The sequence below is a fragment of the Prionailurus bengalensis genome, chromosome C2 (genome assembly GCF_016509475.1).
Source record: "Prionailurus bengalensis isolate Pbe53 chromosome C2, Fcat_Pben_1.1_paternal_pri, whole genome shotgun sequence".
NCBI lineage: Eukaryota > Metazoa > Chordata > Mammalia > Carnivora > Felidae > Prionailurus > Prionailurus bengalensis.
This window is the reverse complement of record NC_057350.1, coordinates 68504023-68524728: the sequence shown is the minus strand read 5'-3', so window position 1 is coordinate 68524728 and position 20706 is coordinate 68504023. Positions and strand designations below refer to the sequence as shown.

The window sequence follows — 20706 nt, the reverse complement described above, 5'->3', positions numbered from 1 at the left end:
ATCCTTCTTTTGTGAAAACAGCAGTGCCCTCTAAAGGCAGAAATGTATCTTGTCGTTGCATTTTGGGATTCTATTGGACTTGCTGCTTTTCCTGATTCTTAAGAATGATTAGTGCTCTGTGGAGGGGGGTGGGGGGGGTGGGCGCCTGGGTGGCTCAGTTGGTTAAGCATCCAACTTCCACTCAGGTCATGCTCTCATGGTTTGTAAGTTTGAGCCCCACGTTGGGCTGTGTGCTGACAGCTCAGAGCCTGGAGCCTGCTTCGGATTCTGTGTCTTTCTCTCTCTCTCTCTGTCCCTCGCCTGGCTCATGCTCTCTCGCTCTCTCACTCTCATAAATAAATCAGTAAATCAATAAATCAATAAAAGAATGATAGTGCTGTGCTGCTGTCGATAGTGCAACAAAAGTTTTCTGCAACAGAGGCATTAGAAATCATTTCAGAGGCCTGAAGGCAACTATGTGGGCAACAAAGGTGAGCAACTGTATCTTCAAGCATTGCCATCATCATTCTCCTAAAACTTGCTAGTCTTTAATTCCTCCCTATTAGAGGGACAATTTTTAAGATACATTTTTTGAGAGTTTCTGATTTTTATCCAGAATATCCCCCCCCTTTTTTTTAAGTCTTATTTGTTTTGAGAGAGACCACAAGTGGGTGAGGGGCAGAGAGTGAGAGAATCCCAGGCAGGCTCCATCCTGCCAGCACGGAGCCCAAGGCAGGGCTCCATCCCAGGACTGTGAGATCATGACCTGAGCCAAAATCCAAGAGTCAGCCAGCCGCTCATCTGAATGAGTCACCCAGGCGCCCCTGACATTCCGCTTTGTACTTTGATCAAGGATATTTATCACAAACTTAGTAACGCACACTCTTCACTGGCACAAGCACAATTTCTTCTTTCTTCAGATACCCTTCAGGCGTCTTCATGCACTCGTAAGTCCGGTTTTTCCTCTTTTTTTTTTCTTTTGAATGCAGTGCTCAATCCTACCTCTTGGTTTCATCCTCCTCTCCTAGATATGTAAAAGCTTGCTCCATGTTTCAAGGCCTGGCTCTGCCCTTGCCTCTTCCCATAAAGGTTTCCCTGCTGTTGTCCACATAGCTCTTTTCTTTCTCTGAACTACGGGGAAGGTTTCAACTGGAACCTCTCTGTGAAGGATAGAAGGCGAACAGCAACAACAGCAGCAGAAACAATGTGTGCTTCTTCACCAATGAAATTAAAAACTACTCAAGATCAGAAATCATATTTAGTCTTCCTATGGTGTATTTTTACCAAATTCCCTGAGAAACTAGTCCATGCTTATTTCATCGTTTCTATTCATTCCTAGAAGCAGGCAACCATATTTGGGAATGACAAGTTTATGCTTGGAAACACAAAACAGAGTATAAACGGTTAAAGATCCCAGGGGCCTAGAGGATGGACTTTTCCAAGGTAGAAAGTGTAAGTATCTACACATGATGAACTTTGATCAGCACATGAATAGTTTTCCCTGTAACAGAATCCTGGGGTCTTTAGTTCTACTTGGCATTCTTCTTTGGTTTTAATAGCCCAATGAAAGTTTTTACCTTGCACCATGTGAGAGATGGGCAATCAAGAATGAGCTAATGTAAGCAACAGAGTCAACATGAGAATGGGCGTGGTTTGCTTGTTTGTTTGTTTGTTTGCTTTTTAGACAAACGGAGCTCAACGGGGCTTGAACTCCTGACTCTGAGATCAAGACCTGAGCTGAGATCAAGAGTCAGACACTTAACCCACTGAGCCACCCAGGTGCCCCAAGTATGGGTGATTTTTTAAAAAATGTCATCTCAGTATCGTTTTGATTCTATCTCCTCATTCAGCAATTCTGCCTTTGCAGGATGAGTTGGGGAAGATAGGAGAGGACTGAAAATCAGAGAATAGAGAAAAGGCACCTCATGTGTTTAAACTGAAAATTCTATGTTCAGGCTTGTGTCCTGAAATAAACCATTGAAAGTAGGTTCTTACTGGTAGATGGAGAGGTGTAGCTGATGAGGTTCATGTGCCCATGTCTCCTGTTTTTGTCTAGTGAAACCCCGCAAACCTTTGGAGATTGGAGGCCTCTCTGGGAGTTTGGGGTCATTTTGGTTTGTGACCTTTGGACCTTTTCATGTGTTAATCTCCAACCCTTTATCTCACCCTGAATTAGAAGTTCATTGGCCTTCAGGGAAGTAGGGTAGGGTCAGTGTTTTCTGGGACATTTAGTATTTCAAGTATATCAGGTACACAGATTAAACAAACACGAGTTCCCCTTCCCCCTCAAACTTAGTGCTTTTTGTGGGGTTTTTGTTGCTATGTATTTATTAGGCTGTAATTGTTATCAGTAATTCTGTAGTCGTTCATTTGCAATTTTTTAAAAACCATTTTATTTATCACAGGGTCCTGGAGCAGTGGCTTACAGTGAGAAATCAGGTAGGATCACCTCACTCTTGTTTCGGCGGATCTCTGCTTAGGCCTTTCCTCCTTGGAGAAAGGGGAATCTAGAAGCAGAATGTGTCCTCCCTCCCCAGGTGCTCAGGTGTGAGAGGACATCATGGTGACCCAGCACATTCCTCAGAAGGGAGACTGCTTCAGGGGCAGTGTGACACCAGCAGGCGTATTCTCTTAGTGCTCCCGTTGATCTTTTGCTTTGCCCACCAGATGTGAGACTCTTCTGACCACAGCCCCAGAGCTGATAGTGGCCAGAAGTGACCCACTGATTGTCCTTGTGCTTAGCAAGTTGTATGAGCCGAATGGAACCTGCCTAATCACAGGAGTGGCCCACGTGAGATTTTTGACCAAAGCACAGGCCAACTTGATTTGACTATTCATATGCTGCCACCAGAGACTGGGGCCACCAGAGATCTTTCTAGGTGGCTCAGATTAAAAATGGGAGTTGAAGTAAAATGTAATTACTTACTATTTTATCTGTTTTGTGACACACATTTTTTCACATCTCTGAAATAGGGTTACTCCCTAACGGTCTGTAGAGTGCCTTGGCTTAACTGGCATCGTTGTTTCCTCTCTCAGTGGCATGTGATAATGATGGCTTAGGCTTCATGAAATACAGTGTCACAGGTTGGTTTCTCCAGGAAGCAGAGACTGAGATGGAGTTAGGGGTACACAAGGTTTATTGTGAAAGGAAAAGAAAAGAAACCAGACTGGGTGGTGGAGACTGTGATGAAAACCTGGCAGAGCTCTGCCAGCCTGAAAGTACCCATTACAGAAGCGCTATGTTGAACGTGAATGACGGGGCTCAGCCGTTGATGGGTGCCACCCTGAGGATGCTGTGACCTTGGCTGGAAAGCTGACATGGACCCTGAGGGACGACTAGCAACTGGAAGCTGTTACCTTACCCTATTCCTCCCTTCATAACTGCATTGAAGTTTGGGGGAGGGGGGGGTCCGAGCAGCACATCTTATCTGCCACATACAATAAAAATACTTCTTAGGTTTAATTCCACCAGAATTGTGCCATGAAAGTAGAGTATGATGAAGAATCATTTACTGTAGCACTATCAGTGCTCCACACACTTGCTGGACCGTGCCCCCACAGAAGCATTCTCAACCCGTGACTGATGGAAGTTGAATAAATATCAGGTTTTACCCCTCTGGTGGTAGAACTGAGACACATGATCTGCACTGCCCCCTAGTGAAGTGAAACTTCATTTGCTTTGTAACACACCCTGTATTCATTTCCTTCCTTGCAGGTCTTACTTCCTTTTCACTCCGCCCTCCTCATCCTCACCCACCCCTGGTGTTTTCTAGGGTCACCTCCCGAATAAACTTACACTCAAATCCTTATTTCAGAGCCTGCTTTAAAAGAACCCAAACTGAGACACTGACAAAAGCAAACAAGTTAGGAATAAAGCCTCCATATATATTTGACTCATAATTAGGTCCTTTCCCATACATAGGCCTTAAGCATGGGTTCCCAGAATCACCGTATTTACATAGATTTTAAGAATTCGGGAGTCCCCATGCACATAGTTTTCTCACCACCATCACTGTAACATACCATTTACTGAGTACTAACTGTGTGCCAGACACAAAACTAAGCACTTTATAGGTGACCTCTCATGAACAACTCTTGTATATCTGTGGCCTAGTTACATGTCTGGTTGAAAAGGAGAACCAGGAAGGGGGCGAGAGGAAGTTCATCTCTTTTGCATGTGGGAAGCTCAGTGTCCTGGTGTGAAATGGAATTACATCCTTTGCAAAGGAACCCTTGCTCATTTATTTTTTATTTTCTCTCCTTTTCCAGAGACTGCCACTCTTGAAGAAGGCTATGGTTGGCAAATTCCCATTGATCACAATGCCTTCACAATTTTAAAAAATAATGAGAGTCAGCTGTGTGAAGTCCTTCAGAATAAATTTGACTGTATCTGTACCCTCATCTCTCCATCCCCAGAAGGTAACAGTGAGTCTCTGCAAGTCTTCAGACAAATGCTCATTCCTGGGTTGGAGTTATCTGTTTGGAGGGATGACCTCACCAGACACACTGTTGATGCTGTGGTGAACGCAGCCAATGAAGAACTTATTCACGCGGGAGGCCTGGCCCAGGCCCTGGTGAATGCTGGAGGCCCTGAAATCCAAGAGGAGAGCCGAAGGTTTATTTCCAGATTTGGTAAAATACCAACTGGTAACATAGTTATCACAAGAGCAGGGAGACTTCCCTGCAAGTTAATTATCCATGCTGTTGGGCCCCGGTGGGTGGCAAAGGATCGTCAGAGATGTGTCTGTAAGCTGCAGAAGGCCATTAGAAATATTCTGAATTATGTCACCCTTACCGAGTCAGACGTTGAGACAGTAGCAATTCCAGCCCTGAGCTCTGGGATTTTCCAGTTCCCTCTGGACTTGTGTACACAGACCATTGTGGAAACTATCAGTTTTTATTTCCAAAGGAAGCAACTGGCTGGTAATTTGAAAGAAATTCACCTGGTAAGCAATGAGTACCCTACTGTTGTTGCCTTTAAAAATGCTTCAGAAGTAATCCTAGGGGTGAACAAGCCAGGATCCCGGGTGAATCAAGAAGCCACCCCACCTGTCAACACGATTATTGTAAACAATTTGACTCTCCAGATTGTCCAGGGCTACATTGAACAGCAGGAGGTAAGTCTTTGTTTCTGATCTCTTGCCCTGCCAAAGGAGATCCCTGATTACCTACCAAGTATTTTTTTTTTAATGTTTGTTTACTTATTTTGAGAGAGAGACAGGCAGGTATGGGGAGGACAAATGGGAGAGGGGCAGAGAGAGTGAGAGAGAGAATCCTGAGCAGCCTCTGCACTGTCAGTGTGGAGCCTGACTTGGGCTCAAATTCATGGGCTATGAGTTCATGGCCTAAGCCTAAATTGAGAGTTGGACACTTAACCAAATGAACCACTCAGGTATTTTTCTTAATACATACTATTTCAGATGCTGTTTAGAAAGCATCTTGTTAAGGCTAAGAGTATGAACTTCAGAGACAGTCCCTCTGGATTTGAATGCCAGCTGTGCCATTTGCTAACTGGGTGATCTGAATCGAGTTCATTTATCTTTTGGTCCTGGGTCTCCTCACCTGTAAAATGAGAATAATCATAGCACTTATATCTTAGAGCATGAATCAATACACATAAAATGTTTAGAGTAGAGCTTGGCACATGGTAACTATTTATGATTATTATTGTCATTATTCTTAGGTAGCACGAGGAAATGGAACAATCTTTGATTCCAAGGAACTTGAAATCTATTATACTTTTAAAAAATGTTTATTTATTTATTTTGAGGGGGAGAGAGTGTGAGTGGGGAAGGGGCAGAGAGAGAGGGAGAGAGAGAATCATAAGCAGGCTCCACACTTAGCACAGAGCCTGATGTGGGGGTCAATCTCACGACCGTGAGATCAGGACCTGAACGCATATCGAGAGTCAGATGCTTAACAGACTGAGTCACCCAGGCGCCCCTATTATCCTCTTTTTATCTAAGAAAAAAATTCTCTATTTGAAAAATCCCATTGGGGAAACAAACCATCTGAACATTTCTGAAGCAACCTATCACTATTAAACAAAAAAGTCTTAATACAAAATAAATTCTCAGTATTTAAGAGTATGTAAATTTGTGACAAGAATGTAGTAGACCAAGAAAGATTACTTCAGGACACATGGGTTTTGAATTTGATCTCAAGTTATGATGGGTATGAACTGATGAGAGTGGCAGCCTGGCTGCTTAGAATGACTTGATCAGAGAGACACAGAAGTGGTGACAGACTGAAAATAATGGACGAGACAAGTCAGGACTGGTCAGGACCAGTCAGGAGATCTGGGTGAAGCTGTAAGTTGTATACTTAGTATACTGCTCTGTGTCAGGGGTTGTGGAGAATACAGAGGGAAACTTAGCATTTAGCCAGGGCTCCTTGGGCACAAAAGTGAGGGCCCTGGCAAAGAGGAGAGAGAATCAGGGTAACCATGAACCTGGATATTTCTGGGTTAGTGAAGCTCCCCTGTTGGGCAGAGCACCTTAAGGATGGGGATCATGACTTGTTCATCTCTGTGGCCCCAGGGCCCAGTCTGGGCATGCATGCATCTAGGTGTTCAGCAAATTATTGATGAAAAAGTTAAGGGGCAGCAGGGAAGAGGAAGAGAAAGAATATAAGGCTATATTCTTTTTATTTCTGACCAGTGATGTCACACTTAAGTTTCTCCTATGGCCACAATCAAATAGACTTAATCATAAGTGAGAAAATACCCCAAATCGCCAGCAAGACAATTAGAGAAGAGGACTGAAGGGACCCACCCCACAAGATGAAACATTTATTCAATAAGTCATTAATATGCCACTTAAAAAAATTTTTTTAAGTTTATTTATTTTGAGAGAGACAGAGACAGTGTGAGCAGGGGAGGGGCAGAGAGCGCGAGGGGGAGAGAAAGAGAGAAACCCAAGCAGGCTCCGATTATCATGCAGAGCCCGACGCAGGGCTTGAACTCACGAAACGGTGAGATCATGACCTGAACTGGAACTGAGAGTCACATGCCTAACCGACTGAGCCACCCAGGTGCCCCATTAATATGCCACTTTAAAATTAAAGTGGAGGGGCGCCTGGGTGGCTCAGTCGGTTAAGCGTTTGACTTCAGCTCAGGTCATGATCTCACGGTTCATGAGTTTAAGCCCTGTGTCAGGCTCTGTGCTGACAGCTGGGAGCCTGGAGCCTGCTTCGGATTCTGTGTCTCCCTTGCTCTCTGCCTCTCCCCTGCTCACACTCTGTCTCTCTGTCTTTCACAAATAAATAAACATTAAAAAAAACTTTTTTAAAATTAAAGTGGAGATATCCTAGTTGAATAACTTACCCCTTTCAGTTTACTTTTATTTTTATAAAAGTAAAATTTTATTCTATTTACTTACTAACAGCACCATTAAGGACCTTAAAATTTTATTCTATTTACTTATTGCCACCACTATTAAGAACTGTAAAATTAAAAAAAAAATTTTTTTTTGATGTTTTATTTATTTTTTGAGAGAGAGAGACAGAGTGTGAGTTGGGGAGGGGCAGAGAGAGAGAGGGAGACACAGAATCCGAAGCAGGCTCTAGGCTCTGAGCTGTCAGCACAGAGCCTGACTTGGGGCTCGAACCCACAAGCTGTGAGATCATGACCTGAGCCGAAGTCAGACGCTTAACTGACTGAGCCACCAAAGCGCCCCAAGAACTATAAAATTTTTAAAGGGTTCCAGTGCCCCCAGATTGGAAATTCCGATCGCACTTTCAAAGCGAAGCATTCATTAACATCCATGAAAAGTACCTGGGTTGCCCGCAAAGGGGGCCAAAGCCATCAGGATGATTTAGGAGGATTTGAGCATGAGGGGAAATAAGGCCACCACCCCCTGTCACACAGCTCTCAGGGCTGCCTAGGAGGTGATTTTACTGAAAATACAGCCCATGTGTATGTGCAGCTCATTGCTGAAAGGACAGACGAAGAACTGGTAAGAGCAGTTGCCTGTAGGACAGGTGGGTGAGTGAGGCATCCAGGGAACCCAGCACGAGGGAGGCCTAGTTCCACTGAAGACTCTTTTCAACTCATTTGTACTTTCTTTAACCATGTACTGCTTACCTTAAAAATAAAAAACATCAAGGGGCGTCTGGGTGGCTCAGTCAGTTAAGTGGCCAATTTGGGTTTAAATTATGATGTCACAGGTTTGTGAGTTCCAGCTTTGCTGCTAGCCTGGAGCCTGCTTCAGATTCTGTGTCTCCCTCTCTCTCTCTCTCTGCCCCTCCCCCACTCACACTCTGTCTCTCTCAAAAATAAATAAACATTAAAAAATTTTAAAAATATAAATAAAAACATCAGGAGGTAGAAATTTGCTGAGAAATTTTATTTCTACTCTCTGTAAAACAAAACAGACTTCACACAAAAATAGTAAAATGGGGCAGGGAATGAAACCATTTCTTGATAAAGGTTAAAGCAAATCACAGGAGATGCTTAGAATCTTGGAATATAGGGGGTATAAGGCAGCAAGGAGCTGACAGATGTTTGCAATAAAAATTGTATCATTTATACATTTTACCTAATTTCTGAATCGGACAAATGGACTCATGGCAATCAAATGGTCATTCTTTGGACTTAAGAGTTTCTATCCACTGTCAAATGATATTTTGTGAATTTAGGGTCTTCAACAGTATTTTTAAAAGCTCCTCAGCAAAATAAAGATTTAAGAAAGAGTAATTTAACAAAGATTCCTGTCCATTTTTTTTTCTTTTCAGACAGATGTAATTGTTAATTCTGTAAATCCACTGTATGGTCTTAAGTTCGGACCTGTGTCGACATCAATTCTACAACAAGCAGGAGAAGAAATAGAATTGGAATTTAACCAAAAAATTACTGAGATACCTCAAGAGTCTCAGTTGGTACTGATCACAAAAGGATTTAAATTGTCCTGTCAATATGTATACCATGTGTTATGGCATTTAAGATACCCCAAACTGACAACAGTAAGTGCAAAATAAGTTTCTCTTTACATAGTTCCATAGTCTGTGTAGTCTTTCTGGATTTCCATCATGTCATTACATTTATGAAACGTTGTTAAGTGGGATAGTCCTCATTTTCTACCACCCTGAAATATGGAAAAGGTGTTGTCACAAGTTATCTTAAGAAGTTTAAGGGACGCCTGGGTGGCTCAGTTGGTTAAGCATCCGACTTTGGCTCAGGTCATGATCTCACGGTTCATGGGTTCGGGCCCCACCTTGGACTCTGTGCTGACAGCTCAGAGCCTGGAGCCTGCTTTGGATTCTGTGTCTCCTTCTGTCTCTGCCCCTCCCCTGCTCATGCTCTGTCTCTCTGTCTCTGTCTCTCTCAAAAATAAATAAACATTAAAAAAATTAAAAGAAAAGTTTAATTTAAAATATTACATAACCCATGTCTAGATTGTAAGTGAGCAAAGAGACATGGGAAGAGCAGGGCTCCTTCAGTCTACACACCCACTCACCTCACCACACCATGACCCTGTCGGCCTTTTCCTAAGAGGGCCTGGAATTCAGCCTTTCCATATTTCCCTCCATCTGTTAAATGCCAGAAGGATCTGGGATTTCCCTTCCAGCATTATTCCAGGTAAATCTATTACCTAAGGTATCTTCCCACCTATGCCTGCGGTAGAGAGAGATTGGCTTTCTGGCCAGCTCTTCACCTGAGGCACATACAATGTACACATTAAAGAGTAGGGGGATGGGGTGCCTGGGTGGCTCAATTGGTTGAGCATCCAACTCTTTTTTTTTTTAATTAAAAAAAAATTTTTTTTTAACATTTATTCATTTTTGAGAGATAGAGGGAGACAGAGTATGAGCAGGGAATGGACAGAGAGAGGGAGACACAGAATCCGAAACAGGCTCTAGGCTCTGAGCTGTCAGCACAGAGCCCAGTGCAGGGCTGGACTCACGAACTGCGAGATCATGATCTGAGCCCAAGTCCGACGCTCAACTGACTGAGCCACCCAGGCACTCCAGAGCATCCAACTCTTGATTTCAGCCCAGGTCATGATCTCATGGTTTGTAGGTTTGAACCCCACATTGGGCTCTGTGCTGATAGTGTGGAACCTGCTTGGTATTCTTTCTCTCCATCTCTCTCTCTGCCCCTCCCCTGCTCTCTAAATAAATAAATAAATAAATAGGGGCGCCTGGGTGGCGCAGTCGGTTAAGAATCCAACTTCAGCCAGGTCACGATCTTGCGGTCCGTGAGTTTGAGCCCTGCGTCAGGCTCTGGGCTGATGGCTCAGAGCCTGGAGCCTGTCTCCGATTCTGTGTCTCCCTCTGCCCCTCCCCCGTTCATGCTCTGTCTCTCTCTGTCCCAAAAATAAATAAACGTTGAAAAAAAAAATTAAAATAAATAAATAAATAAATAAAATTTAAAGAGTAGGGGGTACCCCCTCAGATGTGGAGAAAGGCAAACAGTCCCCTTCTCTGACTTTATTTTGTCACCATTTCTGGTCCTTTGACTAAGAGCCCTCTAAACCCAAACTGGTTCTCCAGTCACTCTCTACCCCTCAGTTTTCTGAGGCTCTTCCACAGACAACCTTCCTGTACTCGTATTCAGTCTGGATGTTGAAACGTTGATGGAAAGTTTAAATGTGCCCAATATATTAGCACTTCTTGAGGAGAAATCACATAGGACATTAGGACATATCTTAAAGACTCTGGATAAAGCTGCTTGCTTCTTTTACCCTCTGTCTCCTTTATTAAACTTCCAAGAGCTCTTTGTTTTGACCTGGAAGTGGCAGGTAAGTGGGGATAAACTGATGTTTGGCTCTCTGACCTGACCTGGGGAGATGGGCAAGGCTACATTAACTGGGAGAAATCACGGTGCCCAAATGTCCTGAAGAGGATAAAACAGACCCTTAATTATTTCTCATCATCTAACCTCTCATCATCTCATCATCATCTAACCTTATGGCTGCAATAGGTTCCCCATGGAGTAGGGCCTTTCCTGCTCTCTGAGGAGGCATGGGCATGATCCTGAGGGAGAGTGGGAGGTTGGCATTGTAAAATATGGGGGAATCAAGGGGTAAGTGAAATTTTATTTTGACTCAAAGGCTGATCTGTTTTTCCTACAGACACTGGGAATGGCAGTGAATGAATGTTTGCAGAAATGCCTTGAATTAAATAACACTTCCATTTCCTTTCCTGCCCTTGGGACTGGAAGCATTGGTATATGGATGAATATAGCAGCTAAGATTATGTTTAATGAAGTTTTAAAGTTTGCCAAATGCCATTTGAAAAAACAATTAACCGTAAAGTTTGTGATCTTTCCAGAAGAACTGGAGGTCTATAATGTAAGTTAATATCTTAGAAATGTCTTGTAGTTTGTTCATTCATTCATTCACTCAGTAACATCTGTTTAGTATCTCCTGTGAAGACATGAGCTAAGCACCTGTACAACATGGTGGTATTCTAACTTGGTGAATTTAATTTTTGTAAATTGCCCACCTCTGACCTAGTAAAGAATGTCATTATAGAAGCCATCTTTTCACTGCTACCTAACTTCCCTCTTTTTCCTTTGTTGGAATTTATTCTTCCCTCTGCTCCTTAAAGGTAAGCAAGTTTCTAGTTTTAGTATGAGGTCCTCTGCTCCTCTCTCTTCTCTCTCCCTACAAGAACACAAGTATTCTTACAACTTCTACCATAACTTCTGCAAAGTCCTGTCTTCTGAGTCACCTTCAGACCTGTACACCTAAGCCTCTCTCATTTCCATTTGGTTATCTGATTGTCATCTTAAATCCAACATATTTAAAACAAATTCTATCTTCTTCTCTCCAATCAACTTCTTTGGGCAAGTTAATTTGCTTTTCTGTGCCTCAATTTCCTTATCTTTAAAGTGGGATAATAGGGGCACCTGGCTGGCTTAGTTGGTAGAGCATGAGACTCTTGATCTTGGGGTCATGAGTTTGAGTCTGTAGAACTGGGCGTAGAGTTTATTTGAAAAAAAAAAAAAGTAAAATAAAGTGGGAATAATAACTACCCTCGTAGGGAGCTGTTGTGAGCATTAAATGAGCGTATACACATAAGACACTTAGAACGGTACTTGGCATACAGATAAGTCCTTCATGAAGGTCAGCTGTTGTTGTATCAGCTGTAAGGAGCTGTGACACACTGAATGCTGAACTGTATACTAAATTAAATGACTCGTTTGCTATCTTTTTTCCCCAATTAGATTATAAATTCTTTCATGGCACAGATATATTTGGCAGCTTTTGCCATGTCCTTGGTACTGTCCCCAAATTCAATCTGTTGTTTCTTAAGTTCTATGTAGATGACCTCAGAGGGAAGTTGGTTGTGTTCTGATGCAAAAGGGAGGGATGTGTGTGTAGGAGAGTGTGTCCATGTATCTGAGTGCAGAGATCTGTGTGTCCAGCTTCCTTTGTTTTCACTTCAGCTCAGCTTTTTGTTTTAGAGTGGCCAGATTAAGCTGAGTTTCTAACCTGTGAAAAGTTCCCTGATATAGTCAGCATAATTAGTATATAGTGCTGTGCTGTTCTGCCTTTAAAGTACCGTCTCTGTGCTTTATTTTCGCTTAGCTGGCACTTTGAGAAGGGACTGTCATGATGTTAAGGAAGAATAAAAAAGGAAGTGAAATAAGATACAGAAACTTAAAATAGGTTTTCAAGACATGTTTTTGATTCTGCCAATAGAAACATCCAAGTGCTAGTGCAACTTCCCAGGCGTGTGTCTGGGCTTTGGGTAGAAAGGGCCTTGCTCAGTTCTGGCAGGGAGAGTGGCTCCAAACACTAGTCCTCTGACTGCTCACTCTTCCACCTCCCAGCCTGTCTCCATGTGGGTGGTTGCCATTTTATCTCTCCCTACAAGAAAACGAACTTATTCTTATTCTAGCTTGCTCTTTCCTGGAACAAATGTAAATGTTCTTATTTCTTTTGCTGCCTGACTAGACACAGGGAGGTTTGTAGCATTTGCTGATATTCGTTGCCGACTTCAAGCTCTGAATGTGAGATCACTGAAGGTGGAGTTGGGAAGAGATGTTCAGTGAGCTCTTGTGAGCCGATGTCAGCCAGCTCTAGTATACCACTGTGTCTCATCCACAGCTGACCTGCAAGGTGGCGGAGAGTTACCCAGCCAAGTAGCCTGCCTTCCAGGCAAAATGAATCATCCTGTCTTTTAAATGAAATTCCCCCTAAAAGCAGAGCACTATCAGTGGGCCCAGATAAATGCCCCAGCCATATCCCTGAATTGCTCATTAAGTATCATAGCCCTACAAGGGGAATTAACTGCAGTTAGAAAAGAAGGTTCATTCTCTTCAATACACAAACAAGAATGTGCATGGCGGTTCAAATGAAGTAGAGAGGTCAACCACAAATTGAGGGCTCTCCTAAGGATTAATAATAAAAATAGCTGCCATGTATTGCATTAGTCAGGTATTATGCTAAGGAGAAGCTGTCTCATTTTATCCTCTCCTCAATCCTGTGATGAAGCCACAATTGTCACCCCCATTTTACAAAAGGGAAAACATACAAAGAGGTTAATAGGCACACAGCTAGGCAAGTGGCAAACCAAGATTTCATCCTGGGTCTGTCTCACCTCAAAGCCTATATGTTCTTCTTTTTTTTTTTTTTAATTTTTTTTTTAATGTTTATTTATTTTTGAGACAGAGAGAGACAGAGCATGAATGGGGGAGGGGCAGAGAGAGAGGGAGACACAGAATCGGAAGCAGGCTCCAGGCTCCGAGCCATCAGCCCAGAGCCTGACTCCAGGCTCCGAGCCATCAGCCCAGAGCCTGACACGGGGCTTGAACTCACGAACCGTGAGATCGTGACCCAAGCTGAAGTCGGATGCTCAACCGACCGAGCCACCCAGGCGCCCCAAAGCCTATATGTTCTTAACCACTAAACAAAAACACAGAGAGGGGCACCTGGGTGGCTCAGTCGGTTAAGCAACCAACTTCCGCTCAGGTCATGATCTCACGGTTTGTGAGTTTGAGCCCCGCATCGGGCTCTGTGCTGACAGCTCAGAGCCTGGAGTCTACTTCAGATTCTGTGTCTCCCTCTCTCTCTGCCCCTCCCCTGCTTGCACTCTGTCTTTTTCCCTCAGGAAATGAATAAACATTTAAAAAGTTAAAAAAAAAACCAAAATAACGTGAGAGATGATACATCTTTCAGTTTTGTGACTCAAATGAGGAATATCTTACACAGTAATTTGTATTATACCCTGAACATTGATCATTCCTTCAGGTTTTCGTCAATATTATAACCATGTTGGAATATGACTTGTGCATACACATATGTAGAAACCTCTGGCCTTCTGATAAGCACCTATTTTATTCCTAAGTAAGCGTTTCAATGAGGGGTGTGTTTTCAGAAAGAGCAGAGAGCAACTTACACAGTTTCTTATAGGAGGCATTACTTTGGCAAGGTCCCTGCATTCTAGAGAATGGATTTGTCAGACATTTAGACTTGACCTGACTCAAGAAGATCAACCAATACCAAACTTCCAATAAAGTGACTTAGATTCACACACTTAAGAAATTTCCAGTTCATGAATGACAGTGAGTAAATGACTCCCAAGCTGACTGAAATACTCGTATCTACCGGTATTTCATGATGATAAGGTTTACTGGATGGAACAGAGTATCTATAAAAGTCGATGGATCATCGTTCCTTTGGCTATTTAACAAATATTTATAGCATATCTACTTTGCGCCAGACACAATGTCTCAGAGTAGGGAATACCTTCTCTAGGGACATGCTGCTGACATCCTTCACGTTAGGTGCTACGGACAGTTGCTGCAGCCCTGAATCTGCCAGATTCCTGCTGTCTGGGTCCACTTTTCCAAACCACTTGCAGACCATCTGCTTGTTATTCATACTTTCTATGTTATTGACATTGACTTAGTAACAATTTTCTTTCACATTTAGTTCAAAAGCCTTGCCTAGTTGTTTCTAACCCTGTAATACATCCTTACTTTTTTTTTTTTAACTTTAGAGAGAGAGAGAGAGCAGGGGAGAGGGGCAAAGAGAGAAAGGGAGAGAAACTCAAGCAGGCTCCATGCTTAGTGCAGAGTTAGACGTGGGGCTTGATCCCAAGATCCTGGGATCATGACCTGAGCTGATATCAAGAGTCAGACGCTCAACAACTGAGCCACCCAGGTGCCCCACATCCTGGTATTGAAAATGACTTCTAGAGAGAGATGTTTTTTATTCATTTTACACATGACAGATGTTATATTTATCAGCAGATAATGCTATCCCAGGTTTTATTTCCAAGTCCTTGGACAGGGATGCAAAGGAAATACCCTGTCATGACCTCTCCAGGTACTAAATATGGTACGACTGAGGGCTTTTTGCTCTGGATATAGCAGCTGCAAATATAATTGATGAAGAAAATGTCCTACAGATTAAAGTTCAGGTGCAAAGCCAAATCTAGTCTTTACCTCATTATTTACCATCTTTCCAATGAAGTAATTACTGCCAATTGAATCAACTTTAGATAAGGAAGACTGGGTAGTGGCTCCAAACCCTTGCAGAGATTAGTTTTTTAAAAAAGACACTCTGTTAAAGGATCTGCGTGGCAACACACACAAATTTTTGTCTATAGAATTATGTAATAATAATTACAACAAGAGCTAACATACATTGAATGCTTACTGTGTGCCAGGTAGAGTTTTAAGCACTTTACAAGAATTGATCACCTATTCAGTCTACAGACAACGTGTGTGCATATACCTTTTTAAAATGAATTTATGTTTTGTTAATTATAAGAACATTTACCTATGTTTCTCTTCTTGAGTGACACATCCACAGCTTTAGTTCAGTGTCTAACATGCAAGAAGCAGAGCATGAGTGTTTGTGGAATGAATGATTATATTTCGCCTTGGAATACACATTCTTTTTTTTTGATATACCAGATTTTGGTTTTCTTTCCAGCTTTTCTATTCTTGTTTCCCCAAGATATTCTAATAGATTGTGGTACTGCATAATTTGGGGCTGGAATTGCTATTCTCTAGCACTTACCAAAAGGCTGCTTTAGATTTGTGGCAGTGGGAATGGGGATTGACAGAGTGGATGAGGTCAGGTGTGGTATGTGCAGGTGGACGGAGGGATTTTGATGACAATGGCTGAAAGCCCCACTTATGACTCTCCTGTTTTTCTTCTTACAGGCTTTCAGTGCTGAAATGGCAAAGAGTAAGTCCAGGCTACGGGGTTTCAATAATTACAGTGGTGAGTACGAAATTCACAGCCTTAGAAGTAGAGTCTACCCACCAGAAATTCATTCTCTTCTTTATCATCTGAACTAATGGAAGGGAGAAGAAGAAATAAGCCAAATATATTTCACTATGCTCCTGCTTGGACACCAACCTGCTTTATATCTGATCATGATTCTATTTTTGCTCAGGCCAGTTTCATGATATGAATAGAGAGAAGCTAAGCCACAGTGGGTAATCCACAGTGTGGGTAGTCCATTCATAGATAGCTGTCTATACTTTTTCCCTAAGAAAAAGTTCTGCCCTTCATAAGATGACGAAGCCAATTACTCTTTCTGCTCTGAATGGGGTTACATCTAAATGGAGATACTCATTAGTCATTCTAGAAAACACATCTAGGTAATACCAAATAGTAATAAATGGATTAAGCTGATGCTACCCAAACTTGGGTAATCACTGGGATCATAACAGAAACTTTAAACAAACAAACAAACAAACAAACAAAAATATGTATAGGCCCCAACTGTGTAGATTCTGATTCAGGAGCTCTGGGTCTGGGCCAAGCATGTATATTTTTCAATGGCCCCCTAGTCAATTTTGCTGCTGAACTAGGTTTGGGGATCACAGGACTAAACTAATCCTGGTTGGTGTTAGAGAAAGATTAACTTTGTCTCATAACTCCTTTTCTTTAGTGGAGTTTGAGTTGATGGAGTTAGAATTGCCTTCTGACAGCTAGGATGTATACTTTGGAAATAGTACACATCTACAGTATTCTAGAAATAGTATTAATCTACAGTATTCTATAAATCTTAAAAACACTAGACATTTAACCAGCAATAGAAACTCTCAGGCTATTTCCCACTAGGGTCACAATGGTTTGCTTACACCCTTTAACAGAAGAGTTTGCTTATGGATATGCTGTGGTCCAGCAGTGCTGGAGAGCTGTGGTCTGTGGCTGTGCCTCTTAGGAACCTGCTTATTTATCTGTAAAACGATAATGACAGACTTTTGTGAGGATAATTGGAGATCATGTATGAAAAATGTTCTGTAAATGCAAAGCGTTAAATAAAGGCCATGGAATAATGAGCAAGAGGATGGACAGACAACCCAGGTGGCCCAGAGGAGGGAGAGATTCCTTCTGACCGGAAGGGATCAAGAATGACTTCTCGGACAGGTGGATCTAAGTTAGGCTTTGAGGATGGCAGATTTTCAATGGCAAGAGCTGGTGGGGTTGGGCACCCGAGGTGAAGAAAACCCACAGAAGCAAATAAATGCAGTGCATATATGGGGAACTTCACTGAATCTAGGAAAGGTAGCTAGGAGTCTTAGATGAGGATAATATGGAAAAGGAACATACAAATGTCTCTATGTCGTTAGCCTGAATAGTAGGGCCAGAGGTTACCAGTTATTTCAGTAATTTTTGAGGGCAACTATAAAAGAATTATGATAGCACAGGACAATAATTGACATTTAAAATGGGTTAATGGTGATGATCTCAGGTTATCAAGGAAAAGTTAAACAAGAAAGGCAGGGATATGTGTTTTCATTAGAAATATTTAAGTAATTAAATAAATAATTTAGCTAATAAATAACTAATGTGTTTTGGTGCTAGAAGAGTATCCCTTAGTGATCTGAACCAGTAGTTACCCAGAAGAACAATTCTTTTTTTTTCTGGTAGTGATGAATAAATGAAATATCACCATGTATTACTTCTATTTTCTCCTAAAAAGTAATATAAGCTCCCAGGCAGAACAAGGGTTAAAAACAAACAGACAAGCTCCTATGCCTCCAATTTAAGAACTCTTGTCACTTCTTTAGTCTAAGACATTGGATTTTATTTTTATTCAAAGGAAGCCACCCTCCCTCTCTTACTTCTAGGTCTGTCTTGGTACTATTTCATAGTTCCTGGTACCACCCAACTGTTATGTAAAGGTAAAAGAAGCTAATTACCGCTACTAACCTGGGATCACTCCTGGGGAGGCAGACTGCCCACACCTACTAGCTCCATGACCACCACTTACTAGTCCTATAGCCATGGGCAAGTTACTTAATAACTCTGAATAAGTTTCCTCATTTGTAAGAGGGGGCTGTTAATAGCAGCCTCCCCTATCCTGTAGGTTGTTAGGAGTGAACAAAATAATTTATATGAAGCACTTAGAGCAATGCCTAGAACATGGTAAGTGCTCAATTTACTTTTACCTTTCAAAATACGTTTTTGAGATTCTTCTGAATAGCTGAAGTTCACTCCTTTTTATTGCTATAATAATATTCCATTGTTGAAGAGCAATTGAGTCATTTCTAGTTTTTTGCTGTTACGAATGAGAATGTGAACTTTCTTGTACATATCTCCTGATACACACATGCAAGAATTTCTTTGCAAGATATAATTATAGGAGTGGTTGTTCCAGTTTTACATCCGTCACGAATATATACAGGAGCCCCTGCTCTATATCCTTCCACAAACTTGGTATTGTCAGGCTTATGAATTTTTGCCAACCTGGTGGGTAATTTTTCATATCCCTGATTACCAGTGAAGATGAGCATCTTTTCACACATATAGGGGCCCTTTGTGTTTCCTTTTTTGTGAAATCTTTTGCCTGGCTGGCTACTAGGTTCTTTCTTTTTCTTGATAATTTGAGAGAATTCTTTATGCATCCTAGATACTGCCTCACCTATCAATTTCTTCTCAGTCCATTGCCCCCTGAGTTGTTTTTTTTTTTTTTTTTCAGTTTGGGTTCAGGGTCACTCTAATCCATCTAAGAGATTCTTCTTTATATATATCTTTGCTTGTTATGGAGGGGGGTTTTAGAGAGGGGTACACATGGGTACCCCCTTTATTCCACATGGGTTGGAATAAAGTTCCATTATCTTTTCTGCTGGGATATACCATGTCAAGCAATAGGAAGTGCTAAGCTCCAGATTCTGTGGAGGTATAACATGTCCTTTTCCATACAGGTGATATATAAAAAGGAATCCCAGGTAGTAGAATTATGAGTAGTTCTTCCTTTCATTATACTTGGGTAACTTTCTAATTTTTCAAAAATAAATGTACTATTTTTACAATCAGAAATACTCACTCATATTGTTCAAAAAGAATTTTCACTCTTTAAGTTCTATGGCTTTCAGAGATGTTTGATTTCAAACTCGGTAGTAGCAAGAGGTTAAGGAAACTCCCAGTCAGCAGAAAATAAAGGCTTACCTCATTTTATTGAGCTTCACAGATACTGCTTTTTTTTTTTTTTTACAAATTGAAGATTTGTGGTAACCCTGCATCGGGCAAGTCAGTTGGTGCCATTTTTCCAACAGCATTTGCTCACTTTGTGTCTCTATAGGACATTTTGGTGATTCTCACAGTATTTCAAACTTTTTCACTATTATTATGTTTGTTATGGTCATCTGTGATCAGTGATTATGACTCACTGGAAGCTCAGATGATGGTTAGCATTTTTTAGCAACAAAGTGTTTTTTAATTAAGATATTTACATTGGTTTATAAACATAATGCACACTTAATACACTAAAGTATAGTGTAAACATAACTTTTATCTGCACTGGGAAACCAAAAAATTCATTCGACTCACTTTATTGCAGTATTCATTTTATTGCGGTGATATGGAATCCAAACTGCATGTATGTCTATAATAGTTGGTTAACATCCAGGGTGATATCAAGGTGAACTCACCTGTGAATTGACAAATGCAACAGAGCAGCAGCAAGACATGAGAGAGCCAACCCCTTACAGGCTCCACCGTTCTCAAGGAGACTGTAAACCACACATTTAGATTTCCTTTGTATCCAACACAGCTCTCAGAGCTAGGCACTTAATTGAAGTTGCTGCTGCTGGCAGTGGTCACGATATCCTCGGGGCAAATATTGGCATTGGTGTTTTGTTCTGCTCCGGTTTAAAGCCCACCTGCCTTCTGTGGTTGTTCATGATAGTCTTTTCAGTCCCCCAGTTGACCAGAGAGGAGAAAAGAGAAAATGGGCTCAAAAGTAAATCTCCTGCCATCAGCCTGATGGGATGCAACATGGAAAAGATGAAGGAGGCCCAAGCGTGGATCCGAAGGATACTGACCCTCCAGGACCACCACATCATTGAGAATTATCATATACTCTACCTTGGAAAAAGGGAACATGACATTTTGACTCAGCTTCAGAATAATTTAAGGGTCTCTATCTCAGAGATTATCAGTCTGGAAAAGGTAATTTTAGAGATTAAAGGAGCCCAGGCTAGCCTCGTTGAGGTGGTTATGAACATTGAACATATGCTGTGTGAAGTTCAAGAGGAAATGGCAAGAAAAAAGGAGCTAGCCCTTTGGAGCTTGTCAGGTGAGTAACTTCCAATTGAGTTGAAAAGTCGGCTCTCCCAACTGTTCCTTCTTATGGGTGTGAGTGCGCCTGTATATATGTGGGTAAGATATAGCATGGGAGAGAGAACAAACCATGCTGGTTCTGTGTTAAGCCATAAACTTTTATAAGTTTTTTGGCTCTCTTTCTACCAGCAAGGTTAATTAGAAAATCAACACACACACACACACACACACACACACACACGCACAC

At 41.8% G+C, this 20706-nt stretch overlaps 1 protein-coding gene across 2 annotated transcripts in view; it reads left to right on the top strand.

Annotated features, from left to right (window-relative positions):
• The window catches only part of PARP9 (poly(ADP-ribose) polymerase family member 9), a 35168-nt gene that overhangs the window by 2539 nt on the left and 11923 nt on the right, over window positions 1-20706 (top strand). For both annotated transcript variants that reach the window (XM_043594320.1, XM_043594321.1), the window contains exons 2-8: window positions 1319-1431; window positions 2385-2418; window positions 4249-5096; window positions 8713-8940; window positions 11052-11270; window positions 16103-16163; window positions 20095-20475. In XM_043594320.1, the coding sequence (XP_043450255.1) occupies window positions 1408-1431; window positions 2385-2418; window positions 4249-5096; window positions 8713-8940; window positions 11052-11270; window positions 16103-16163; window positions 20095-20475 (1795 nt within the window). In that variant the 5' untranslated portion in view covers window positions 1319-1407. The remainder of the gene's footprint in view (window positions 1-1318; window positions 1432-2384; window positions 2419-4248; window positions 5097-8712; window positions 8941-11051; window positions 11271-16102; window positions 16164-20094; window positions 20476-20706) is intronic.